The following is a 20,784-nucleotide window of genomic DNA, read 5'->3' on the forward strand; positions in this document are numbered from 1 at the left end:
AAATTTTTTGGTGCCACATTAGTATAAGAAATTAATAAAAAAAAATGCCACATCGGATTTCCGGCTGATCAGATCGGCGTTGGCACCAAAGTGAGCGTTTTTCAAAATTTTTGGCACTTAAGGTGATCTGACGAAAACTTTTGGCACTAAAGTGAGCGCCGTACACAACTTATGCCAGTATTAATGTACTTATCCCCTTCGAAATTTGTTGGGACAATATGAAGAAATAATCTTTTACTTTGTCGAGCGTAAACGCCTTGTGTGCAGGTTGTAAGATTTGCAAAGTGTAATTTCCTCCTCGACAGAAAGGTCAATTTTGGTAATGTCTATATATACCCATGGGGCTACTTCGTAAAGGGATAATTTGAGGCTCATGCGCTTGTCCCTGCCCTCCTCCAACTATCATGTTCATGAGGAAATATATCTGCCAGTCAGTATCCGCCTCAATACGATAGCTTGATATCCTCGAGAGGAACATTATGGATTTTATTTTAGTTATGCAGCAGCCTAGTGTGGACAGTAGAGTTTGGTAACACAAGCGAAGCAAAGTTAGTGGCAGCAAACCGGACTTTAATTGTACCACGTAAGGTGGCGAATTGGCTATACGGCATTTTGGTGTCGACACGATTTCTATTAGTGTTGCACTTAAAACAATAGCGTCGTCTGCCATTTCTACTTATCAGCTCATCGCATATCAAAGTCGGATGTGTCACAAGCGAACATATAGTGCTGCAAGTAAGCATTTAATGACAATTAATTTTGAGGTTCGGTAACAAAATAGTAAGCTCTTGAACTTTTATGTCACTATGCTTGTGGTCACGTATAACATCGATTGCTCCGCATGGGAAAAATCTCATTTATGTACAAGAAAATATGAACATGGGGCACATTCATTTTATGCCCCGACTAGATAAATCTGGGTCCTAAATACACATCAGGGCCTCACGCTGGTCCTTCCTAGGTTCACCTACCAATCAGCAAATGCGTGCATGAAAGACCTGTGGGAAGCAGGAATAAGGTGTCAGAGAGAGAGAGAGAGAGAGAGAGAGAGGGAGGGAGGAAGGGAGAGGGAGAGGGAGGGAGAGGGAGAGGGAGGGAGGGAGGGAGGGAGGGGGAGGTAGATCACCTAGAATTAGATATTGCAGTCCAGCGAGCAGTCAAATCTTGTTGCAATTCTCTTCCCAGGAGGTAGGAGATACAGTCGAAAATGATAACTTTCTTCCTGAAAAGAACGGAGCTCAAGTTCCTGGGGCACATGATCTATATCTCGGCGAGCTCAAGTTCCTGGGGCACATGATCTATATCTCGGCCAACAAGTGTTTGTTCCTTGCTATAAGATAGAGAATTTACGATGGAACGTGATAAGATCAGTATCAAATTTACAATGAGTGTCTACAAGGGAACGTGATAAATCTACCATTCAATGTCACATCTTTCCAGTAAAGAAGATGAGAAACCCTCTGACCGACAGCTGTGTCTGGCCATTTGATACGACTTTTCTCAACAGAAATCAATATTAATATACATATCACGTTGTTCTACGGCCCAAAAAAAAAAAAAAAATCAAATCAAACTCCCCACATTAGGACTACCTATAAGACTCTAGGAATCTAAGGATTATTAGATGATGGGGAGACCTTCCAGTGACCTTCAAACTCACGCATCACAGTACTTCAAATGAACTAATGCCAGAAGAAAAGTTTTACCAGCTATGAACCAAAGGAAGCTTCATTTGTGGAAAAACAATCACATTATCTCGTACATACGTACATATATGTGTGTGTGTGTGTGTGTGTGTGTGTGGAAAAGAGTTCAAAAGTTTCTCGTTTGCTGTTTCTGGGGTATATAGAGACTTACAGCTGATCTGTCCCTCAAATTTTCAAATGATTGAGCAAGTTCCACTTGCTGAGATGCAGTGGCAATCAGTGCCTGCAAATACACGTTTAGCATCAAAATCAACTTGCACAGAAAGACAAAAGACTTCCATTTTTGATAGCTTCCATACCATTTAGGAAAGATACATACCCTTTTTGTCTTCTGTAGATCATATTCTATGGACTTAATGCGACTCATCGACTCGAGAAGCATGTCGTCTTTTTCCGGGGGTATTTTTGCATGTTTATTAGATAGTTCAGTCACCATCATTTCTAAGTTTTGCAGCCTCTGCCAACACGGATGGAGCGAGTTCTCTTCTATAACCTGGGATGCGCCTTGTGCTCTTGACTCTTCGCCATGAGGTCTATCCTGGTCTTCTGACTCTACGCCAAGATGTCTTACTGAAAAGTTTCTCCCTACCCTCTGGAACAGTAGATATATACATCCTAAAAATTTGACTAGGAAGCGAACTGCAAAACTTGCTATGCGAGGAAGAGCTCTTCTTGGAGTATTGGCATTGGTCAGATGATCTGTCAATATCACCAAACGAATTTTTTACTGTTTGTTTTATAGATGATAAAAACTCAAGCCAAAGGGAAACGAGTAGAGTGCCTCCATGGGATTAATGTACCCATACAGTAAGATTCACTTCAATTTTCTCGCAAAAGACATGCTTTGTCATGGATAATCAGCATAGGTCATGATTGAGAAGTCATCTAATCAAAGCTAAATTCATACCAGAGAACTTCTCCTTTCACTTAAGAACAGAGCATGGCAAGGCTCAGAAGTTACATCCCATATAAAAGACATATGTTCGATGTTTAAAAATGTGAGGTTCTACCTACTACACGAAAATACAGTGAACTATAAAGCACAGAGTATTCAATTTTTGCATACGGTTTGCCATGATTGAAATGTGGCAGACTGGTCAAGTACCTGTTGAATTAACATCTCCATTTCTTTCAGTGGCATCAACAGATGTTATTGCATTGGAGGAAACTCCAGGTTCTTCCATTCTTTCCTAATGTAAGACGAAGACGTGGAAAATTGATTTATATGTGGAGGAAAGTACATGGATGGCATAAATATGCTAATCCCAATTATAATCCTATGTCTACAATCTTAATTGAAGTTTTCATTTCAGAATTAAGAGAATGATCTCAGAGCAGGTTTTCATCAAAGAGAGACAGCTTCTACATGCATCACCAACAGATACACAGCAGAGTTAAACAGCATGCCAATCAATGTCTTACTGTTATTTTTCTGTAATACTAAGGCATAGACAGAAGTTCATATAGATTGTAGGATTTCATGAAGTTACATCAATATTAGCATTATATTTTTTCACTACCTGTCTACCTCTATTTTGTCCTACATAGAGGGTTCTATTCTGTGGGCAGTTACGTACATTAAAGCCACAAAATTTGGAAAAATGAGCTTATAATAGCCATGAGCTCAGTGTTTTCGAAAAGCTCTCTCAACTACTTTCCATATACTTTTCCTTCATATAAACAAACAAGGTCATTGTGCAATGAAATGTTGAAAGTTTCTTTTTTCCATCAGTAAAATGGCGAATGGGCTATTCAAACCTCTAAACAATCTTTTCTTCTTTAATATTCAATTGAAAATCTGAAAGAAAACAATGCTACGAACAGAAGCTATCATGAACGAGAAGAAGGTAATATCAAATTGCAAACAAACTTACTTCATCACAAGGTGGTATCTGAGGCACAAGGTCTGAGGCACCTTTCCTTAACTCTGGTACCACCTCTTCCGTGGACACATCATTACTGGTGTTCTAAAAGAAGAAGAAACAGCATTATAAACTATACCTTGTAGTTCTGCAAAATTTTGAAGGAAGACTTGGTCACAAGTCTTGCAATAAGTTACCTTAGGTGCAAACAGTTCCGCTTCTAAATCATATTCATGGTAGCTTTTTATTTTCTGCAAATACATTGCTTCCCCGATGTGGACTAGCTGCACAGAGTAGATGAACTGTTTTATATATCTATCTTGCGGTATGAAGGGTAGATACATTGACAGCATCTCAATAATTTTGTATTTTGAAGCATGCACATTAACTAAGTTGACACTGATAAAAGAAATATGACTCTAGTCATCGAGTAGGGCCATACCTTCATTATCTCTGGATCATTCCAAGGTCCCTTATCAAACTTAAGGCATCCACCTTCACATGAGCAAGTTCCTCCGAGAAAATCTGGCAATTGGCTGCTCCATGATGAAGATCCTCGCATGAGTTCTATTGCCAAAATTAACAACTAATAGGCAAACTTTCCATTAAGTATAATTTTGAGTGCTGACCTCGAATCTATAACTTCCAACAGCCTACTCTTGTATTTGGTCCCCAGAACCTGGAGGTCAAAGCAAAGCCACTTAGGGATTTGTGTACTTTTCATTTGCCAACAATTAGAACATGTAGCATGAACCATAGAACGTGTAGCATGAACCATACATGTATCTTTGATGTAGTCCTTGGGTCAAGAAAGCTCTTTGCTGTGTTCCAAAGCAGTTTAAATCCTTGACCAGCATTAACAATGAATAGCTGATGCAATGTCTGCAAAGAGTAACAAAGATAAGTGAAACTGCCTTGGCATTAGTTTTCCTCAGTCACATTCTTATCATTATGAAGCTACCTCGGGGTAGTTGTCGCCATCGATTTTCTGCATGCGCATGACAATGTCATGTGCAATCTTTCCAAAGCTCATAAAATTCTGCATTATGTCCAATATGTCACTTGGTTTTATACACTGAAATAGATATATGACGGGCACTCTTGACAAAATATCATAGTGCACAAATTACCATTCCTTGGACGTCCAGTATGGTGGTTGTAGAGTCGATGTGCCTTTTTGCAGCAATGGAGCACGCAGGGAACTTTTCAGCAAAAGCTTTCTCAAAGCCTTGAACATGGAACCGCAGAAACCGATCCACAGTTGTGATAGACATTAGCTTGCTAGGTTCAACTTTTCCAAGGCGTTCGATATATACAGGTCTTCCTCCTTTGTCAATACCATGGTAACCATGAGGATAACATGACTTGACTTGCTCATACTCATCATATACATAATCCTAAAATGAAGAACCATATAGCAGAAAATGTCAGAAGAGAAATTAGAGGCAATGCACAGGGAGCCAAATGAGAGCTTTCAGGAGCAAGCAATCTATCAAACTAAAACCCCAAAACGTCAGTGGAACTTGGTTTGGACAGAGACTGAACTAGAGTGCATCAGCCCAATGAACCTCATATGCATCCTCTCCTTGGAAATATACGATACACAAAAATATTGAGATGAGACAACGATGCCGATGCCGATGCCAATTCTACCTGTAAAATAGTATCTACTTCGTACTCTTTCCTCCAGTTGAGCATTTGTTCCCACATATGTACAGTTTTGTCTAGGTCAAATTTTCTTGCCTTTAAGAATCTGCGAAGAAAAGAGGCGATATCTTGGTGACATCAGCTAAGCTCAAAGTGAAACATATTGAAACTGATGAGGGGTAATAGAATTGCACGCTGAAAAAAAGTAAAAGATAATGCAAAAATTGGAATATGGTCTGACAGAACGATTGGAAGATAATCTAAGAAAAGCAATCTAATGACCTGATAGTTTCTTCTAGTTGAGGACAACTTACACCATCCATCACAGCAGTCTAATTCTTTTCACAGTTTGAGAACGCTTCTTCATTGTCTATTTACTCATTCAATGTTTTAATTATGGACCCCTAAATAGGACCAGAAAGACAAAGGATGATCGGTAAACAAGCACTCAGATACTGGAATACACATTCAAATGCTTTGCAAATGAGGAAGTACAATGTAGGCTGCAGTGACACAACCAAAACAATGCAATTTTCTCTGTTTCAATGCTGGAAACCAAGTCACTTACTATGGGAACAAACAATATAGCTGGCCATAGAAATGGAACCTATACAACTCCTTCTTCATTCTATAGATTGAAAATCCTGAATCACGTGTCATTTCCCAAGATACCTAAGAAGTACATCTTTTAGTGCTGAACATACTGTCCATCTTAAACGACCCCTAAACCTCCATAGATTTCATAACGAAATTCTAGTTTTTACCTCAATATTGTGTGGTAATCATCAAGGTGTAGCGGAAGCAGATCCCTCGTTATCAATATCTGACGGAAAGCCTCGACGGCCCTCTCCTCTTTCGCGTCCCGCACATCGTTGACGGAGATCGACGCGTACCGGCAATCCGCGACGCGCCTGCCCCGCTTTTTGAGCGAGTGCGTGATCTTCGCGGACGCGAGGCTCATGGCCTTCTTCCTGTGAGACCTGGACCGCGTTCTCCTCCTGTCGTCGTCGGATATCTCGTAGTCGGACCTCCTCGCCCGGTCATCGTCGAGCACCGCCATCGCCGCCTCCCCTGCAATCACCACCGATCAGAAACTCAACTCGATGAGCACATTCCCCGACCGAGGCCAAACTCAGATGCTCCCAAAATTCGAGAAAAAGGCACCGCAAACTACCTGACATTCTACCGGTCTCTCCCGCGCTCGATCGGCTCCGATCCAGTATCTGCGGAGATCAAGCGCGACCTACCGCTGAGATCGACCTGGCGAACTGATTCCAGCGACGGAAAGCGCGACGAAAAGAGCAAAAACGATCGGGATTGAGATAACGGATCGCGGCATTGATCGGCACACTCTCCGATTCAGCTCGGCGGACGCCGAATCGGACGAGAATGCCGGACGGCACCAATCCAGGCGGCGACCGCAAAGGCAGGAGGAGGAGAAGAGAGAACAAAACAAAAGACAGAACGAGCGAGCGAGCCGGCAAGCAAGCGGCCAAAACAGAATTCGGGCACGAGCTACGCGACGAACGACGGCTCCGCGACGCACCTGAGAATCCGGGGGCGAGAAATGGAGGCGCGGGATCGAGGCCGGCCGGATCGGTCGAGGCGGGAGGCGGGAGGCGGAGGGCGGAGGCGGATCGGGCGGCGGAGCTCCGGGGGGGAATCTCGGGAGATGCTGGGGGAGGTTGGGAGGGCAGCGCTGCGTTCACGCGGAGGGGGCGGAGGAGAGGAGAGAAGGGAAGGGGGAGAATATATGCCTGCCGCTGCTCTCCTCGAATCACTTGCATGCGCCGTCTGAAGACGTATACGAATAATGCAGCTCTCTCTCTCTCTCTCTCTCTCTCTCGAGGAAGGCGAGGAGGAAGGACGGAAAGAAGTTGCTGCTTTTCTACTAAGTTGGCACTCTCTCTTTCCGTTGTGGCGAAAAAGAAAAAAAGAAGAAATATATATTCTTGTTCTCTGCTCCCTCCCTCCTCTCTCTCTAGCTTAACAAACTTTTAATCTTTTTAGAATTTTCTCCTTTTTTTTATAATTTTTTTAATTAAATTACTTTGGATTTTAGAGAGAGAGAGAGAGAGAGAGGGATCGTGGGTCTTTTTCAGAAACAGCGTCGCCAGGCGGGCCTCCTCCTCTCCTCGGCTCCTTTCTTTTTGTTTAAGGAGACGCCGGGCCGTTTGGTTGTCGCTTTCTCGCCTCGTTTTCTCGGGAGCGGAGCTGCGGGAGGGGGTCTCGCCGGCGCCGTTACTTGACGGCGGGGGCCGAGGTCGTCACTCGTCAGGTGCTGCTGCGTAACGGCTCTCGGCGCTTCTCCCTCTATTTTCCTTTCCCCCCCTTCTTTCTTCCCACCTCTTTTTCACCCCCTTAGAAAATTGGCATTCCGAAATCGAGGAGGGAATTGAATAAAACAAATTTCGATAGAACAAAACGTCCGGCTCGTGGTAATATTCCGACAGGGAATCTTAAACTCTGCAGAAAAGAAAGGAAAAGGAAGGAGAAAAGAAATGGGGTCGTTTTTTTTTTTTTTTTTTTTTGGGGGTCAGAAAAACGGGTCGTGTTTGACCGTTCGTGTTCCGCGCAAATATGCCGATGGAGAATACGCAACCCTTTTCATCAAAAGCGGGTAGCGTCCACCTAAGGAGCAGGGGGCAGGGAATTTGGTGACTCGCGCGGCACGGACCACTTGTCTCGCGCCACGTGGAGCTTCCCTGTCGGTACTTTGCTCCCGGAAAAAAAAATTTTCGATAAATAATATTATTATTTTCGATAAATAATATTATTATATATTAGTATATCTATTTTTTATTATATTGGAAGAGTGGAGTCGAAGGAGGGGGATATGGGGGCACCTACTACCATGTTGTGTGGGGCTATGTAATCCATGAGGCGGTACATGTACACAACATGTCCATGTGGTCGCTCCTAACTTTTATTATTATTATTTATTGTTATCATTATTTAAGCTCTTTTTTTCTGTAAAGTTTTCTTGGTGGACTGTATTGGTTAAAATCGGGTATTGAATATAAAAAATCTTAAAGTTAGCTGCATGAGGCCCACCATACTCGAACCCGTTTGAAAATTAGACAGGTCGAAAGATGTCATCATAATTGGATAATCAGGAGAGAAATCGGATGCGGATTTTCTTTTTCCTTTTCTGTGTTAGGGAAATTGCTTTGCTGCGTCAGGAAAACTCCACATAAAACGACGTCAAATCTTATAAATAAAATTGCAGTTTTATGACCAAGGAGCCGGGGGGGAGAAAGTTTCTAGATTCCGCCGTCCATTTTTGCTCCCGCGCCCTTCGAGAAACCGCAAATTGCGATGCGGGGACGGGCGCCGGGGTGGAGTTGTCCAAATCAAGGAGCTGACTTTCAAAAGATGCTCTGATGCCCTTTCGGATTCTGACTAATCCGTCGGTCGATTCGATGCGGGCATCATCGTTTGCCAAGCGGGTGGGACACGGATTCGATTGGTTCGCACTCCCTTTCCTTCCAGTTTTCTAGAAACGCACGCTGCCTTGTTTCTTTTTTTTTCTTTTTTTTGGGTGACTTTTGCTCTTCTCTAATCGAAAGCTTTTTTCCAACGCGTTGACGGAAGACCGCGTGCTCACGTTGCATTTGCTTTGCTCCCGAATGAATAAAAAAACAAGGGCGATGAGAGGCAACCGAGGCAGGTGCCCCCTTCTAAAATGGCATGACGGGAGTTGTTCGCGGCTTGGGATTCCTAGGAGAACGTGTCTGTCGCCGTGAAAAATGGATGAACGGGTTGCTTTCGTAAGCAGCTTCGATCCAGTTCGAGAATTGCGTACATTGTATCGTTGAACACTACCATAGGTGGTGTGTATTCGTCCCTCCATACTTCCTCGTAAGAAGTCTAATTCAAAAACTTGAGTTGTTTAGTGGAGGGAGACCGATTGAATATAAAGAGCATATGGAACCTGTTTCTTAACGATGCGTGAAGGGTGACGCACATATGCAGAAGGGATAATACCGGGCTCTGATAGCATTTGTTAGGGATACGTATGATAGAAGGCTGATACCTTCATCCGGAAATCGCCTAAGTCAACACACATTTACTCAAAAGGTTTCTTCGACGTAAGATTTTCTATGTATCATTCCGGTTTCATTTCTATGCCCCTCGAGATCCTTATTGAGATCACGTTTCTATATCCAACACCACCTTTGCATTTCTACACCCCTACGTCCCCCACCCAAAAATTCCAACTCAAAAGCTTAAATCGTTAGTTGAAGAGAAACCGCGTTAAGATAAAATAGCATACATGATGTAGGACGGCATGTTAATGCTTTTATTACCAAAGCATGATAGAAAATATCAAATGCAAAATTCGATTCGATTGGTCCCAAACGATCCTTGGATTGCTTGGTCCCAAACGATCGTTGAATTGCAGTACGATGTGTCCACCGTTGGCACATCCGTAATTTCGGAAGTTCATGCTCTGGTATCCACCGAAAGAGGGCATCTGAAATGTACTCGGTCCTGTTCTTGAAGAAGAATTCAAGCGACGCTGTCCCAAGAATTTGTCTTTTTTATGAAGACCCGACTTCTCTCTTCACTCCCTATACATCGTAAAGCTCTAAGTTACCGACGATGTAGATTAAAACACTCTATTTTACAGTTGTATGGTGCATCTCTAAAAGCACACGATGCGAGAATATGGAAGAAAATGTGAATTTTTGGGGTAATTGTGCTTTGTCAATTCGTTAAAGGAAAGAAAGAATATGCCACGGAAAAAGCAAAAAACGAATTCTCCAATGTACCCTTCTGGTACCGACATAAGCAAAAAAATGCAATATTAATCCGCTTTCATTTCAATGTTACCAATTTAAATAAAACTATCTAGAACGTACCATGTAGAATGACTTAGTCAGCACTGCACAAGAAAATTTTGTTGCTCGCTTGTTTATTTTGTAACAAATTTGATTTCTAAACTAATCTTTTGTCACAATTTCAAGAAAAATCTCGGTAATTCCGTTCTAATTCGTTGGAAAGCATTGACCAAGCGTATGAGGGTGAACTTGTAAAATAAATAATTAAAAGAAAATGAAGAATATTTCGAGAAAAAACTCTTTTCCACTTAAATGTTGGAATTGATGTGTTGCATCAATGTGATGTGACTAGATGTACTCTTGACATGAGGCTATAGGTATGATGATGTATTCGGACAATGCAATCGAACCTCTAAAAGTAGTGCTCTAATAGTGTTCTTAAGGTCGGCTGCTAGTAGCAAGATCTAATCATGAATATGGCAGCCTAGGGGTCGGGTAGGCTTGATCTAAGCCATAAGGCCCCAATGACATTTTGGGCAAGGGCATCTAGTGAAAACAAATGCTTGGCCTGCTCTGAAAAATAAACCTATAAATATCTTACGACAGGCGTGCTTGACAAGAAGTTAAGTTCGATCATGTGGTCCTACTTGAGCCTATCCAATGGTCACCTTTATTTGGAGCTCATCAATTTTTGCACTTGTGTCACGGCATTGTCGCGTGTTGATCTCCAATACTCAATCCGCATCTGTCTATTTTAATTTGGATTGGAAAATATGGCATATCGGATCCAAATCAATCCTAAAGTGAAATACATTAATTGAACCTAGACATAGCCCACAATACATGAATTGTTTCCGTCATCTTTTATTTATTTATTTTTTTTGCTCGTACAATATTAGTATTGTATATTCATTTTACATCATGTCAGCAGTTTCCTTTGGCACTTGGTCAAGAAAATGGAGTTCATCCTGAAATAATGAACGGAGAAGGGATCACATCCACCACCAAAATGGATCATTTTTTGTATTTCTTCAAATTATTTATTTATTTCACTCACTCTATTTTCCTTTATTTTCCTTTTTCTTTTTGGCTTTTCCCTTCTCCTGAAAAAAGAAAAAGAAAAAAGAATGAAGAAGAAGGAGAGAGAATATTGTTCGTAGGGGTCTGCAGAACGGAATGCTCGAACAAGGAACCGCCTGGATTGGACCAAACTAGCCGACTTGGTCTGGTTCCTAAGAGTATCAATCCAATTCTCGATTTTTAAAAATGGAACTAGTGTCCAAATAGTCGGATTCTCGATTCCAAGGGAGAATCGAACCAAATCAACTAAGGGCTTGTTTGGTAACGTTTAGTTCAAAAATCGTCTCAAAATAATTTCTATTTATGTTTCATGGAACAATTTTTGAATAAATAATTTCTACAAAATTTATGTTTCATGAAAAGAACAAAAATACATTTTAAATATATAATTTTTTTATTTCTTTTTATTTTTTAATATTTTTATTTTAATATTTATTTTTTAGAATCTAGCCACGGCGAGGCCGAGCCTACAAAATTTCCGAGCGAGGTTCTTAGACCGGCCAAAGAAAAAAAAAGAACAAAAATACATTTTTAAACTTATATAATTTTTTTATTTCTTTTAATTTTTTTAATATTTTTATTTTAATATTTTTTTTTTTTTTTTCTTTTTCTTCCTTTTGGCACCACAAAACTTGCACTAGACGTCTAATCGAGTGAAAGCCTCGGCCAGCTCAAGCAAGGGCCAAAACAAGAAGCGAGGTCGAAGGCAACCGAGCTAAACTAAACAAATGCCACGCAGGGCAAGGAGCAACACGCAAAACGACATTTTAAGGCGGCCTCCGGCGAGTTGAAGTTCAAGGCCCCGTTTTTTTTGTAACCTCCTATTCCTTGGGCAATCTTCCACGCTTTTGAACGTTAAGGCTTTATCCTTCACAACTTTAATAAGATGCTTCTTGATAGCCGCAACCACAACCGGATGCTCTCTAAAGAGGATGTCGTTTCTATACTTCCAAATGAGATGGCACAAAGGCCCACTGAAGATTTTTGTCCAAGTCCCATTTCTCCATGGGAGATTGCACCTAGCCGCCCAAAAGTAGGCCATACTAGCCGTGATGCAAAAGAACCAAAGAAGAGGTGATCAATAGAATCCGGCGTGAGCTTGCAAAATGCACATACTTCATTCCCGATTCTCCCATAAGACATAAGAAAAGCTTGGGTAGGAAGTCGGTTCTTAGTGATCGACGGAGATTGAATTGGTATCTCGGAGTGATGGCCTTGTTCCAAATAAAGGATGACCATACCACCTTATCTTTCCTTTTTCTGAGTAAATGCCAAGCTGAGGCGATCGAGAAGACACCGGAAGGATCATCCCTCCATACAAATCTATCTGGAACCCTAGTGAGAACTGGAAGGGGTTGGTTCCAAGAATCCATCACTAGCCTGAAGTCTCGACTCCGCCGAAGAAAAAGGCGCAAAAATAAAAGAAGAAGAACATAAAAAGGAGCCAAAAAAAAGGGATGTCCCCCGGCCATCTCAATCTTCGGAATCCGAGGTGTTTCCAAGCCCAAAAATGAGAAAAGTAGAGTGAATCCATTTGCACCAAGAACTCAAGTTCTATTTTTTGTCTTGAGCATTGCCGTTTGTCGCAAACATTCCAAGGCCCCCTTCTTCCTCAAGGAGATAGAAAACATCGGGGTACGAACACATATCATGATAAGGCGAATGAAGTGGTTTGGGAATCGAAAGGCACGAAGAACCAATTCAAGGAAATCCCAATCCACCGTATCATAGGCTTTCTGAAAACCTACCTTCACTGCACATTTGGGGAGATATGGCTGCAGGTGAAAGCCGGCGAATAACTCCTGGGCTAGGAGGATATTATCACTAATCCGTCGACCCTTCACGAACGCATTCTGAGAAGGGCTTATGGCATCCTGGAGCACTGAGGCGATGTGGTTAGCCAATACCTTGGTAATAAATTTGTAGATCGTATTGCAGCAAGCGATGGGCCTATAATCATTTACCGAGGTAGCATTAGGAATCTTAGGGATCAACACCAGGATGGTGGAATTAATTTCCCTTAATAGTCTCCCCGTAACAAAGAAATCTTTAACTGCTTCCAACCGTCGCCGGTCCAACAATATCCCAATTACTCTTGAAGAATTCGACACCAAACCCATCCGGGACCCGCGCCTTCCCACGCGCTAGAGAAAAGATAGTGTCCTTAATTTCCGTCTCCGAAAAGGGACGACCAAGAGAAGCGATTTGATCCTCTGAGAGCGGACGACGGATGGCTTGCTGAAGGTCTCCGAAGGCTGGTCCAATAGGAGGAGAACGTGATGCAAACAACTCCTTAAAATAAGCGACAAATGTATCCTGAACAAGGGTCGGCTCGGAGACAAGGTTGCCATTCCTATCAAGAACCGATATAATCCTATTCCTTAGTTGCCTCGTAGTCACAGAGTGATGAAAGTATTTAGTGTTTTTATCACCCATCTCAAGCCAACGGATTCTGGATTTTTGTCTGAAGAAAGCCTCCTCCTGACTCCTCAACTCAACGAACGTCCTCCGATGACTTTTTTCTAGCTCTGCCAAGAGGACACATTGGTCCAGCCGTCTTTGAAGGGCCACTTGAGCTAGTTTAAGAGTATTTTTGGATTGAGCAACCCTCTCGGACAGGTTGGAGAAAGAGTCTCTATTCACCGCTAAGACGCCCTTGAGCGCTTTCGGTTTGGTAACCAACCCAAGATGGGTACTCCATCACTCGGGGCCTGCCACACCTGGGTAAGAATATCCTGAAAAGATGGGTGCTCCATCCAGAAATCAAAGAATTTGAAGGGCTTTCTTCGAAAAACTAGCTGGATCACCTTGACCACCATAGGAGAGTGGTCTGAAATGCCGGAAGGTAAAAATGAAGCTTCTGAGTAAGAGAAATACAAGCTCCAGAGAGCGTTAACTAGAACCCGATCAATCTTCCTCGCTTTCCGATTAGCCCCTGAAGACATCAACCAAGTAAACCTAAGTCCAACATATCTCAAATCCTCAAACTCTGCCTGATGCAGACACTGATTAAACTCATCAAAGGAGGGCGGCCAGACATTAGTACCCCCTAGCCTATCAGACGGGTCTCTTAAAGCATTGAAGTCACCCGCCACCATCCACGGTAAGTCAAAAATACAAGAACTCATTCTGATCAAGTCCACCCATAGAGGTCTCCTACTTACAAAAGAATTATGAGCATAGACTACCGAGATACAACAACAAGAAGTTGGCAATCCACGTCCACCCCGAGAGAGCCAAAAAGATATTCCGAGACTCTTTCATGAATAACTTCCTCAAAGGATCATTCCAATGAAATACATCTAAAGAGGATATCACCTCGAGGTTTGCGCAAGCCCAGACGCTCAGCCTCCACCGCTCTGTCGGGTGCCAAGTGTGGCAACCCAGCTGGATCGTCTCGACCGATGTGATCTCGTCACGAGGAGGAGGCTGACACGGCGATCCAGGGGAAGAGATATCATCATCCTCCGAGGAAGAGGCAGCCCCTCCAAACGCTTTCCATAACGGGGCCCTTCAAGGATGGGGCACTGGGTAGGGCTCAGACCCACTGTGCGAGAGAGAGGACGACTTAGGGGGAGCACTGGCGCCTCTAGACCCCTGCGAGCGCAGGCGGAAGCGAGGGGAGCAAGCTACGGCGGCCCGTCCCCGTATACGGTCACAGAAATACGTGGAGAGGGGATTCACCTATCTTGAGGTCCTTATTCCTCTTCCTCCTATTCTTCACCTTCTCCAGGTTGATAGCTGAGCCTGGCTTGAGGGAGTCCCTAACATTCTGAGAACAAAAATGTAAACAAATGAATGAAAAGCGTTTCATGGTTTATAAATTGTTCTTTTTTGTTTCTCGAAACAAAAGAATGAAAATTTGTGTTACGGGAAATAGAAATAGATTTAAACAAACAGGGCCTAAATATGCTTTTTTATTCTTTCAAAAAATTAGTAAAATATGAAGTAAATGTTACCTCGGTTTGATTCTAAATAATTAGAAAATAAGTAATCATTTCCTTTGAACTGACTAATCCAATCTGATTCTCAATTCTGGACCCATCGGTCCAATCCCTAATTCTGATTTTTGAAAATTGGTCATTCCGGTCCGATTTCCGATTCCATTTTTGAACCGGGCTGGACCGATCAGTCCTAATTGTCGGGTCAAAAAAGAAGTGGCATATCCCCTCCCTTGATTCTAAGTCCACCATTAGCATAGGAGCACATGGAACCAACGCCCGCCTCACTTCTCTCTCTCTCTCTTCTTCTCCTTCTTCTTCTTCACTTCGTCGCCTTCTTCTTGCAACTGCTGGAGCATGTCGCAGTAGGCAGTAGCAGCCGCCATAGAGGAAAGAAGCAGCTCCCTTTCTTCGTTCTTCTCTTCCCATTTTCGCTCCACGAATGTCTCCGCCGCTCGCTCTCTCGGGCCGGAACCCGCCCGTGATTCCGAATACCACGTCCCTCCGGCCGCGGCCCGTCGTGGGTCGTTCCTGCTCTTTCGCTCTCCCCCGTCGCGGGGTGCTGTCTTTGAAGCAGCATGGGAGCTCGGCGACGTCGGGTTTTGACAGAGGTTCGAGTCTCAGGTGAGCTTTTTTAGTTTGGATAGAGGAAAATCTGAAGTGGGTTCTCTTGCTTGGATGCGGGGTGCGTCCTTGTTGGTTCCCTGGTACCTTCAGCTTCACCGTGGCGTGAATGCTTAAGCGTGGACGCGTTCTAGTACGATTGCTGCAGTTTTTAGTTCATTTTGAACTTATGAGCGTGTCTTGGAGCAGTTATATCTATGGGTCGTTGAGGGAAGACTGGTCAGGTTCTTGAGCTTCTTTGATTTTAGCTGATCACTTAATGATGATATGATATGGCTCAGCTGAGTTGTTTGGATGCGAGGGGAATGTACTGGTTCATTGTGTCTGATGAAGCTATAGCCTGTGCCCGGGGTTGCATTCCTTGCGAAGTGGCAGTTGTGTTCTGTACAAAGGAGAAATGGGATATGATTCTTTTTTTTTTTTCCTTGTTAGCTTTGCATTCTTTCTGGTAATGCCTCTCATGGATAAATTTGCCACCTTTCCAAGATGCAATTAACCATCTTGTATGTTGGATGTTCTCCCTACTCATTAAGATTTGGCACTAATTGTCAGCTAGCGGTTGGATGGGCTGGCATTCTCAGTTTAACTCTATGGCATATGTTGGACTGATGCGTGGTTTTTTTTTTTACTGTGCAGTGCTCGAAGCTTGCAACGGGGGGATGGACTTGGAGAAGGTTTCGAAGCCATCATCTCCAAAGATACTCCGGATGAGGCAGATGTGGTTGAGAATGAGCTTCAAGACAAAGAAAAGAGTGGTGCCATTGGAGGAAGATCGTTGCTCGTTAAATTAGCAATTGCCCTTGGCATAGCTGTATTTGGCACATTGATATCTCTTAGTGTTAAGGGATCTTCCCCTGGATCATCACTGGGATTTCAGATTTTGGCAGAAGATTCTTCCTCTGCAGTAATGGCTGCATCTCCTGTTGGTTTTAGTTTCAAAGCTTTTGGATACAAGGTTTTGCTTCCAGAATATGCCCCCGGGTAGCGTCTGGTTTCTAAATACTTGCTAGAAGCAATTCTAATTTGCATTGCTGGCATACTATCATAAACTTCACACACACCTCTTTTTTGCTGACAATTCCATATTTTTTGTTTGGTCAGAAGAGTCCCCGGTTCTTTTTATTTTCCTTACGATTTTCGAACTAGCTATGGGTTCAAATCTAAGCGAAATTCTAGAGAATGCTTGTTTCATGAAATTTTTTTTCGTCTTCCTTTATTAGTTATATTGGTTTTAAGAGAGAGAATAATTTGTTTTTAAATCTTTCACAGAGAAAAGAAAAAAAAATGGTCATGAAAATCTTCTATTTGTAGAAGGAATATAAAAAGAACTTTGAAAATTTCTCTGGTAAATTGATTTTTCAAATTAGATTTTTGGTTCTGTTTTCCTGGCTTGGGAAAAGTTCTTCTTGGTTTAGAGAGCACTTAATTTTTCATAAGCAGCAGTATATGTCCATCTTATGAAGCATAAAACTTGAATAGACTCTTATATTTCATTTCTGTCATGTGCATACTGCAAGTTTTAAGGTATTGTTACTTGCCAAAATGCAGGTGGATTTACTTTGGGCTGCTAATGGCTGCTGGGTGCGGACTTTTCATTAGTGAGGAGGCTTTGAATATATGGGTCTGTCCTTTCTACTGGTACTTCTGTTTGACAAACCCATCATCTACATATTTTGCTAGTTATTGTTCTCTGCTTTTCCCCATTGGCTTTCAGTTTTGCAAATTCATTAGTGGAGGTAAATACTATAGGTTGGCATAACTTTGTCCCGGATGCTCTCCTTGGATGGCACATGGCAATTGTTTGCTGAATCTTTCTCAAGAAACGCCCCTTACATACTATCGACGGTTACGTGGGTATATTGGTATGTGGTTGCTCCTTGTGCTTCAGTTTTCTCCATTCTTGTGTTGATATTGTGGGGATATTGCAACCAACTCATCCGATTACTTAGTCTTACTTGATCATCTAAATTGTCAGGGGAGTTTGTATAAGCGATATGATTCCCTTTTACCTTGGGAAGCTTTTCAGACAAACCAGGGCATCAGACGATGTTTGTGCAAAGGTTGGTTTTTCCTACTTATTCTTTGTCCTTGCCAATCTTCCAGGAGCATTTGGAAACTCGGCATGCGTGTATGGATTGGAGGATGTGATGCCATCTAACTTGAATGCATTTTTCCTAACAAACTTTTCCTAGCTGTATTCCTTAACCAACTTTCCGACCATACAAAAATATGACTCACCACCTTCAGACATACCCCACCATGAACATTACTCAAGCACTTGGATGAGTATGCATGAAAGGATGTCCATTTTGTTCTCTAATAGTCATAATTATAATCTAGCATATTTACCAATAGATGTCTGAAGAAACAGCACCAGTTTTTTTCGCCACTTCACCTTTTTAAGTTGTATATTTGCAGTTAGGCATTGGGAAGGAGAAGGTTGAGAACATTACTCGTATTGTACAAAAATATGGAAATCTCATCGGTTTTGGTGAGCACTCATACTTTCAGATTCTCTTGAAATGTTCAATTGCTATATTTGCATTGTTGGACGAGCTCAAGTATGGTGGTAATGGGGTAGTAACTTCTGCAGTCAGGGCATCTCCTTGCTATTTACCCCCTCCATCACATGCTTCTTTAGTGCTTTCATTTCCTGAAGAATCTTCTTTGTCAAAAATTGCACCTGCCTTCTACATAATTTACTTAATTTCTTAGGCTGAACGTTTTAGTGGTCAAAATATAAGAGAAATCTGTTCCGTTTCATGGCCAGAACATATCAGTGTGGGACTACTACTGCACAGTGTAATTCTTTATGAGATGTCTCTTCATGCTTTATGAGTCATAACAGTGATTTCTCATGGAACCTTATCTGCAGTTGAACGATTTTCCATTGGAGTGAGGAATCCAACAGCTTTCCTCGCAGGCGCCTCGGTATATCATCTTTGATTTGTTACCATATCACTGAATTATTGGTGCTTAAAATAATTTCATGTGCCAAACTTTTACACTATTGAAACTTCAAAGGAGGCCTCTATTCATAGTTTTGATGTTGCATGACTATTCTATGCCTATTTTCTTGTCTGATTCATGAATGCTAGGCCTACTTATACATAAAGAGTTTCGTGGATGTTTGTGATGTGATGGCTTTTTGAGAAGATATTTGCTCCTCTTGCCTTTTTTTTTTCTCTTTTCTTTTTTGCTTTTCCTCCCAAATGCAACTCTTAAGTTGGGAGGCTTCCTATTCCCTTGTGTTTTTTATTCCATCTCATCTTCTGGTGCTACTTGACAATTTGGTAGTTTTCCTTGGATTAGATCAGATGTAATTAGCAAAAGAACCCTCTATTTTCAGTTGCAATCTGGTGATTGGTCTGGGGTAATGCTTTTGAGTCAAGTTAGTGAGAAATTGTGAAGTTATGTGGGTGAGCTATCCTTGAGAGGAAATGCTTAGTTATTTGCGCTCAATTAAGTCTTAGCAGAGAACCTGTCCTTGGTCTCTGTCTCATTGAGTTAATCCTAGGTCAGCTTTAAGGATTTTCTGCTTTCTGGGTGAAAGTGAATTTAACACCTTGGATGAATAATTAATTCTCTGCTTCACATAATTGCGCAATATGCACACCATCATAAAAAGTTGTTAATAACCTTGTCATTTGCAATCCAGGCATATGAAATAACAAATTAGAGGCACGATTCTTCATACAGTTTGCAGATATCAATTTACTTCTGTCCAATGCAGCAATACTAGAACTATTTACCTTCTAAATCAATGACTGGACATTGTGTAATTGGTTGTATGACATCCTCTCAAAATTCAGGGAATATCTCCAGAGTATTTTTTTGCTGGAGTGTGTTGTGGAGGTTTGGTCACACTTCCTATCCAGGTGAGTTAAGTTTGCATAGAGTGAAATGTGGCGTTCAATTCCTTTTGAATAGTAACATGCACTAGTAAGTTTCTAGAGTTTCAATCATGCCGGTTACCTTCAATTTTCATTCATTCATTTTTTTGCATTTTCTTTTGGGCTAAAAAAAAGGAGTTTATCATCTATTTGTCTGTTGATTTTGGAAATTCTGAAAGTTGGAGAAGAGAATTTGGAATAAAACAAAAAAATGATGAACTGGAGGTGTGCTTCATGAATCATCTTGTTTGGCATACTTCTTCTTTTCTTCGGTTTGCTAATAGTCCTGAAGCTTTTCTCTTCTCTTTGCTTTTGACTTTAGTTGGGAATTGGATTCTTACTGAGGGAGCGCCCTCTATTTGCTGTTGCAACTGTTGCAACTGCAGTGGTATGGAAATATTCCTTTGCCTAAACTATTCGGACTGTATTATTGAGGTAGTAAAAATTACCCATTAATTGTGTAAATCACGCAGGGAATTTGGACCATCTTTCCATATGCAATAGCTGCTTCTACAGCACTCTTTCTGTTTCTGCGGCGGCGCTACTCCACTTGATCGGCTTGTAAGCTTGTTTTCTGCGGCGGGAACTTCTTGTGTAGATTCGTGGGATTTGCTACATCGTGTTAATGGAGGAAATAGCTGTTAGCATCTTATTTAATATTTTTTTGGATGGTCATTGCAACCTCCTGTTGAATTACCATCCGCATCATAGCTTTTTCATAATTTTTTAACGAAATAGTCTCTGTCAATTTGTTAGATGTGTGGGCTATGTTCCACCAAAAGGGAATAAAGTTATGCTAAGAGGGTACTCTTGTTTGCGATGCTTTCCTGCTCCTGTTTCCCTCTGAGCTAAAGTGCTTGCTTTATAATTTTTTGCAGTTAGTATGATCTTATCCTGTTTCACCTGCGACCATATTCTTTTCCCCTTTGGATGAGAACTTTGTGATAATTTTGTAGGGCCTTGATTGAAATACATCAAATTTGTTGGACTCAAGATTTTGGGCATCAAATTGGTCATCGTACCTGTTTCAGCTGCTGTGTCCATTAATTTTTAGTTCCTTGATTATTCTCCTTGAAATGCTGCCCATCTTGAACCTAGACAGTCAGAACTCTCTTCGATGTCAGCCACTTCCGCATTCATCTACTGCAACGGGAATGTGTGCGTCTTTTAGTGGCGAAGTTCATGTGAGACTTGCTAAAACCTTGTTGAAACTTGCTATATTCCATCTCTCAGATGAGTATAGGTAT

At 41.8% G+C, this 20,784-nt stretch overlaps 2 protein-coding genes across 7 annotated transcripts; one reads left to right on the plus strand and one right to left on the minus strand.

Annotated features, from left to right (window-relative positions):
• Window positions 1-724: 724 nt before the first annotated feature.
• LOC104456540 (phosphatidylinositol/phosphatidylcholine transfer protein SFH9) lies at window positions 725-7,125 on the minus strand. 6 transcript variants are annotated; one of them, XM_010071348.3, is made up of 16 exons: window positions 6,762-7,120; window positions 5,980-6,286; window positions 5,222-5,321; window positions 4,699-4,965; window positions 4,530-4,607; window positions 4,349-4,450; window positions 4,198-4,247; window positions 4,011-4,104; window positions 3,766-3,852; window positions 3,581-3,673; window positions 2,812-2,896; window positions 2,026-2,405; window positions 1,858-1,929; window positions 1,305-1,330; window positions 1,127-1,266; window positions 725-998 (listed from the first exon to the last, which is right to left on the minus strand). In XM_010071348.3, the coding sequence occupies exons 1-15, from the start codon at window positions 7,000-7,002 to the stop codon at window positions 1,239-1,241; spliced, it is 2,010 nt and encodes a 669-aa protein (XP_010069650.2). In that variant the 5' UTR covers window positions 7,003-7,120; the 3' UTR covers window positions 725-998; window positions 1,127-1,238. The 6 variants fall into 6 exon arrangements, with proteins under 6 accessions (XP_010069650.2, XP_010069651.1, XP_010069652.1 ...); XM_010071349.3 differs by adding an exon at window positions 6,390-6,483 and having other exon boundaries at window positions 1,127-1,330; window positions 6,762-6,856; XM_010071350.3 differs by adding an exon at window positions 6,390-6,438 and having other exon boundaries at window positions 1,127-1,330; window positions 6,762-6,834.
• Window positions 7,126-15,275: 8,150 nt separating this feature from the next.
• LOC104456542 lies at window positions 15,276-20,530 on the plus strand. The gene is made up of 10 exons (XM_010071351.3): window positions 15,276-15,644; window positions 16,281-16,625; window positions 17,193-17,265; window positions 17,394-17,506; window positions 17,620-17,704; window positions 18,063-18,135; window positions 18,520-18,575; window positions 19,457-19,522; window positions 19,860-19,925; window positions 20,011-20,530. The coding sequence occupies exons 1-10, from the start codon at window positions 15,463-15,465 to the stop codon at window positions 20,089-20,091; spliced, it is 1,140 nt and encodes a 379-aa protein (XP_010069653.2). The 5' UTR covers window positions 15,276-15,462; the 3' UTR covers window positions 20,092-20,530.
• Window positions 20,531-20,784: the final 254 nt, after the last annotated feature.

This window comes from Eucalyptus grandis, chromosome 8 (assembly GCF_016545825.1).
Source record: "Eucalyptus grandis isolate ANBG69807.140 chromosome 8, ASM1654582v1, whole genome shotgun sequence".
NCBI lineage: Eukaryota > Viridiplantae > Streptophyta > Magnoliopsida > Myrtales > Myrtaceae > Eucalyptus > Eucalyptus grandis.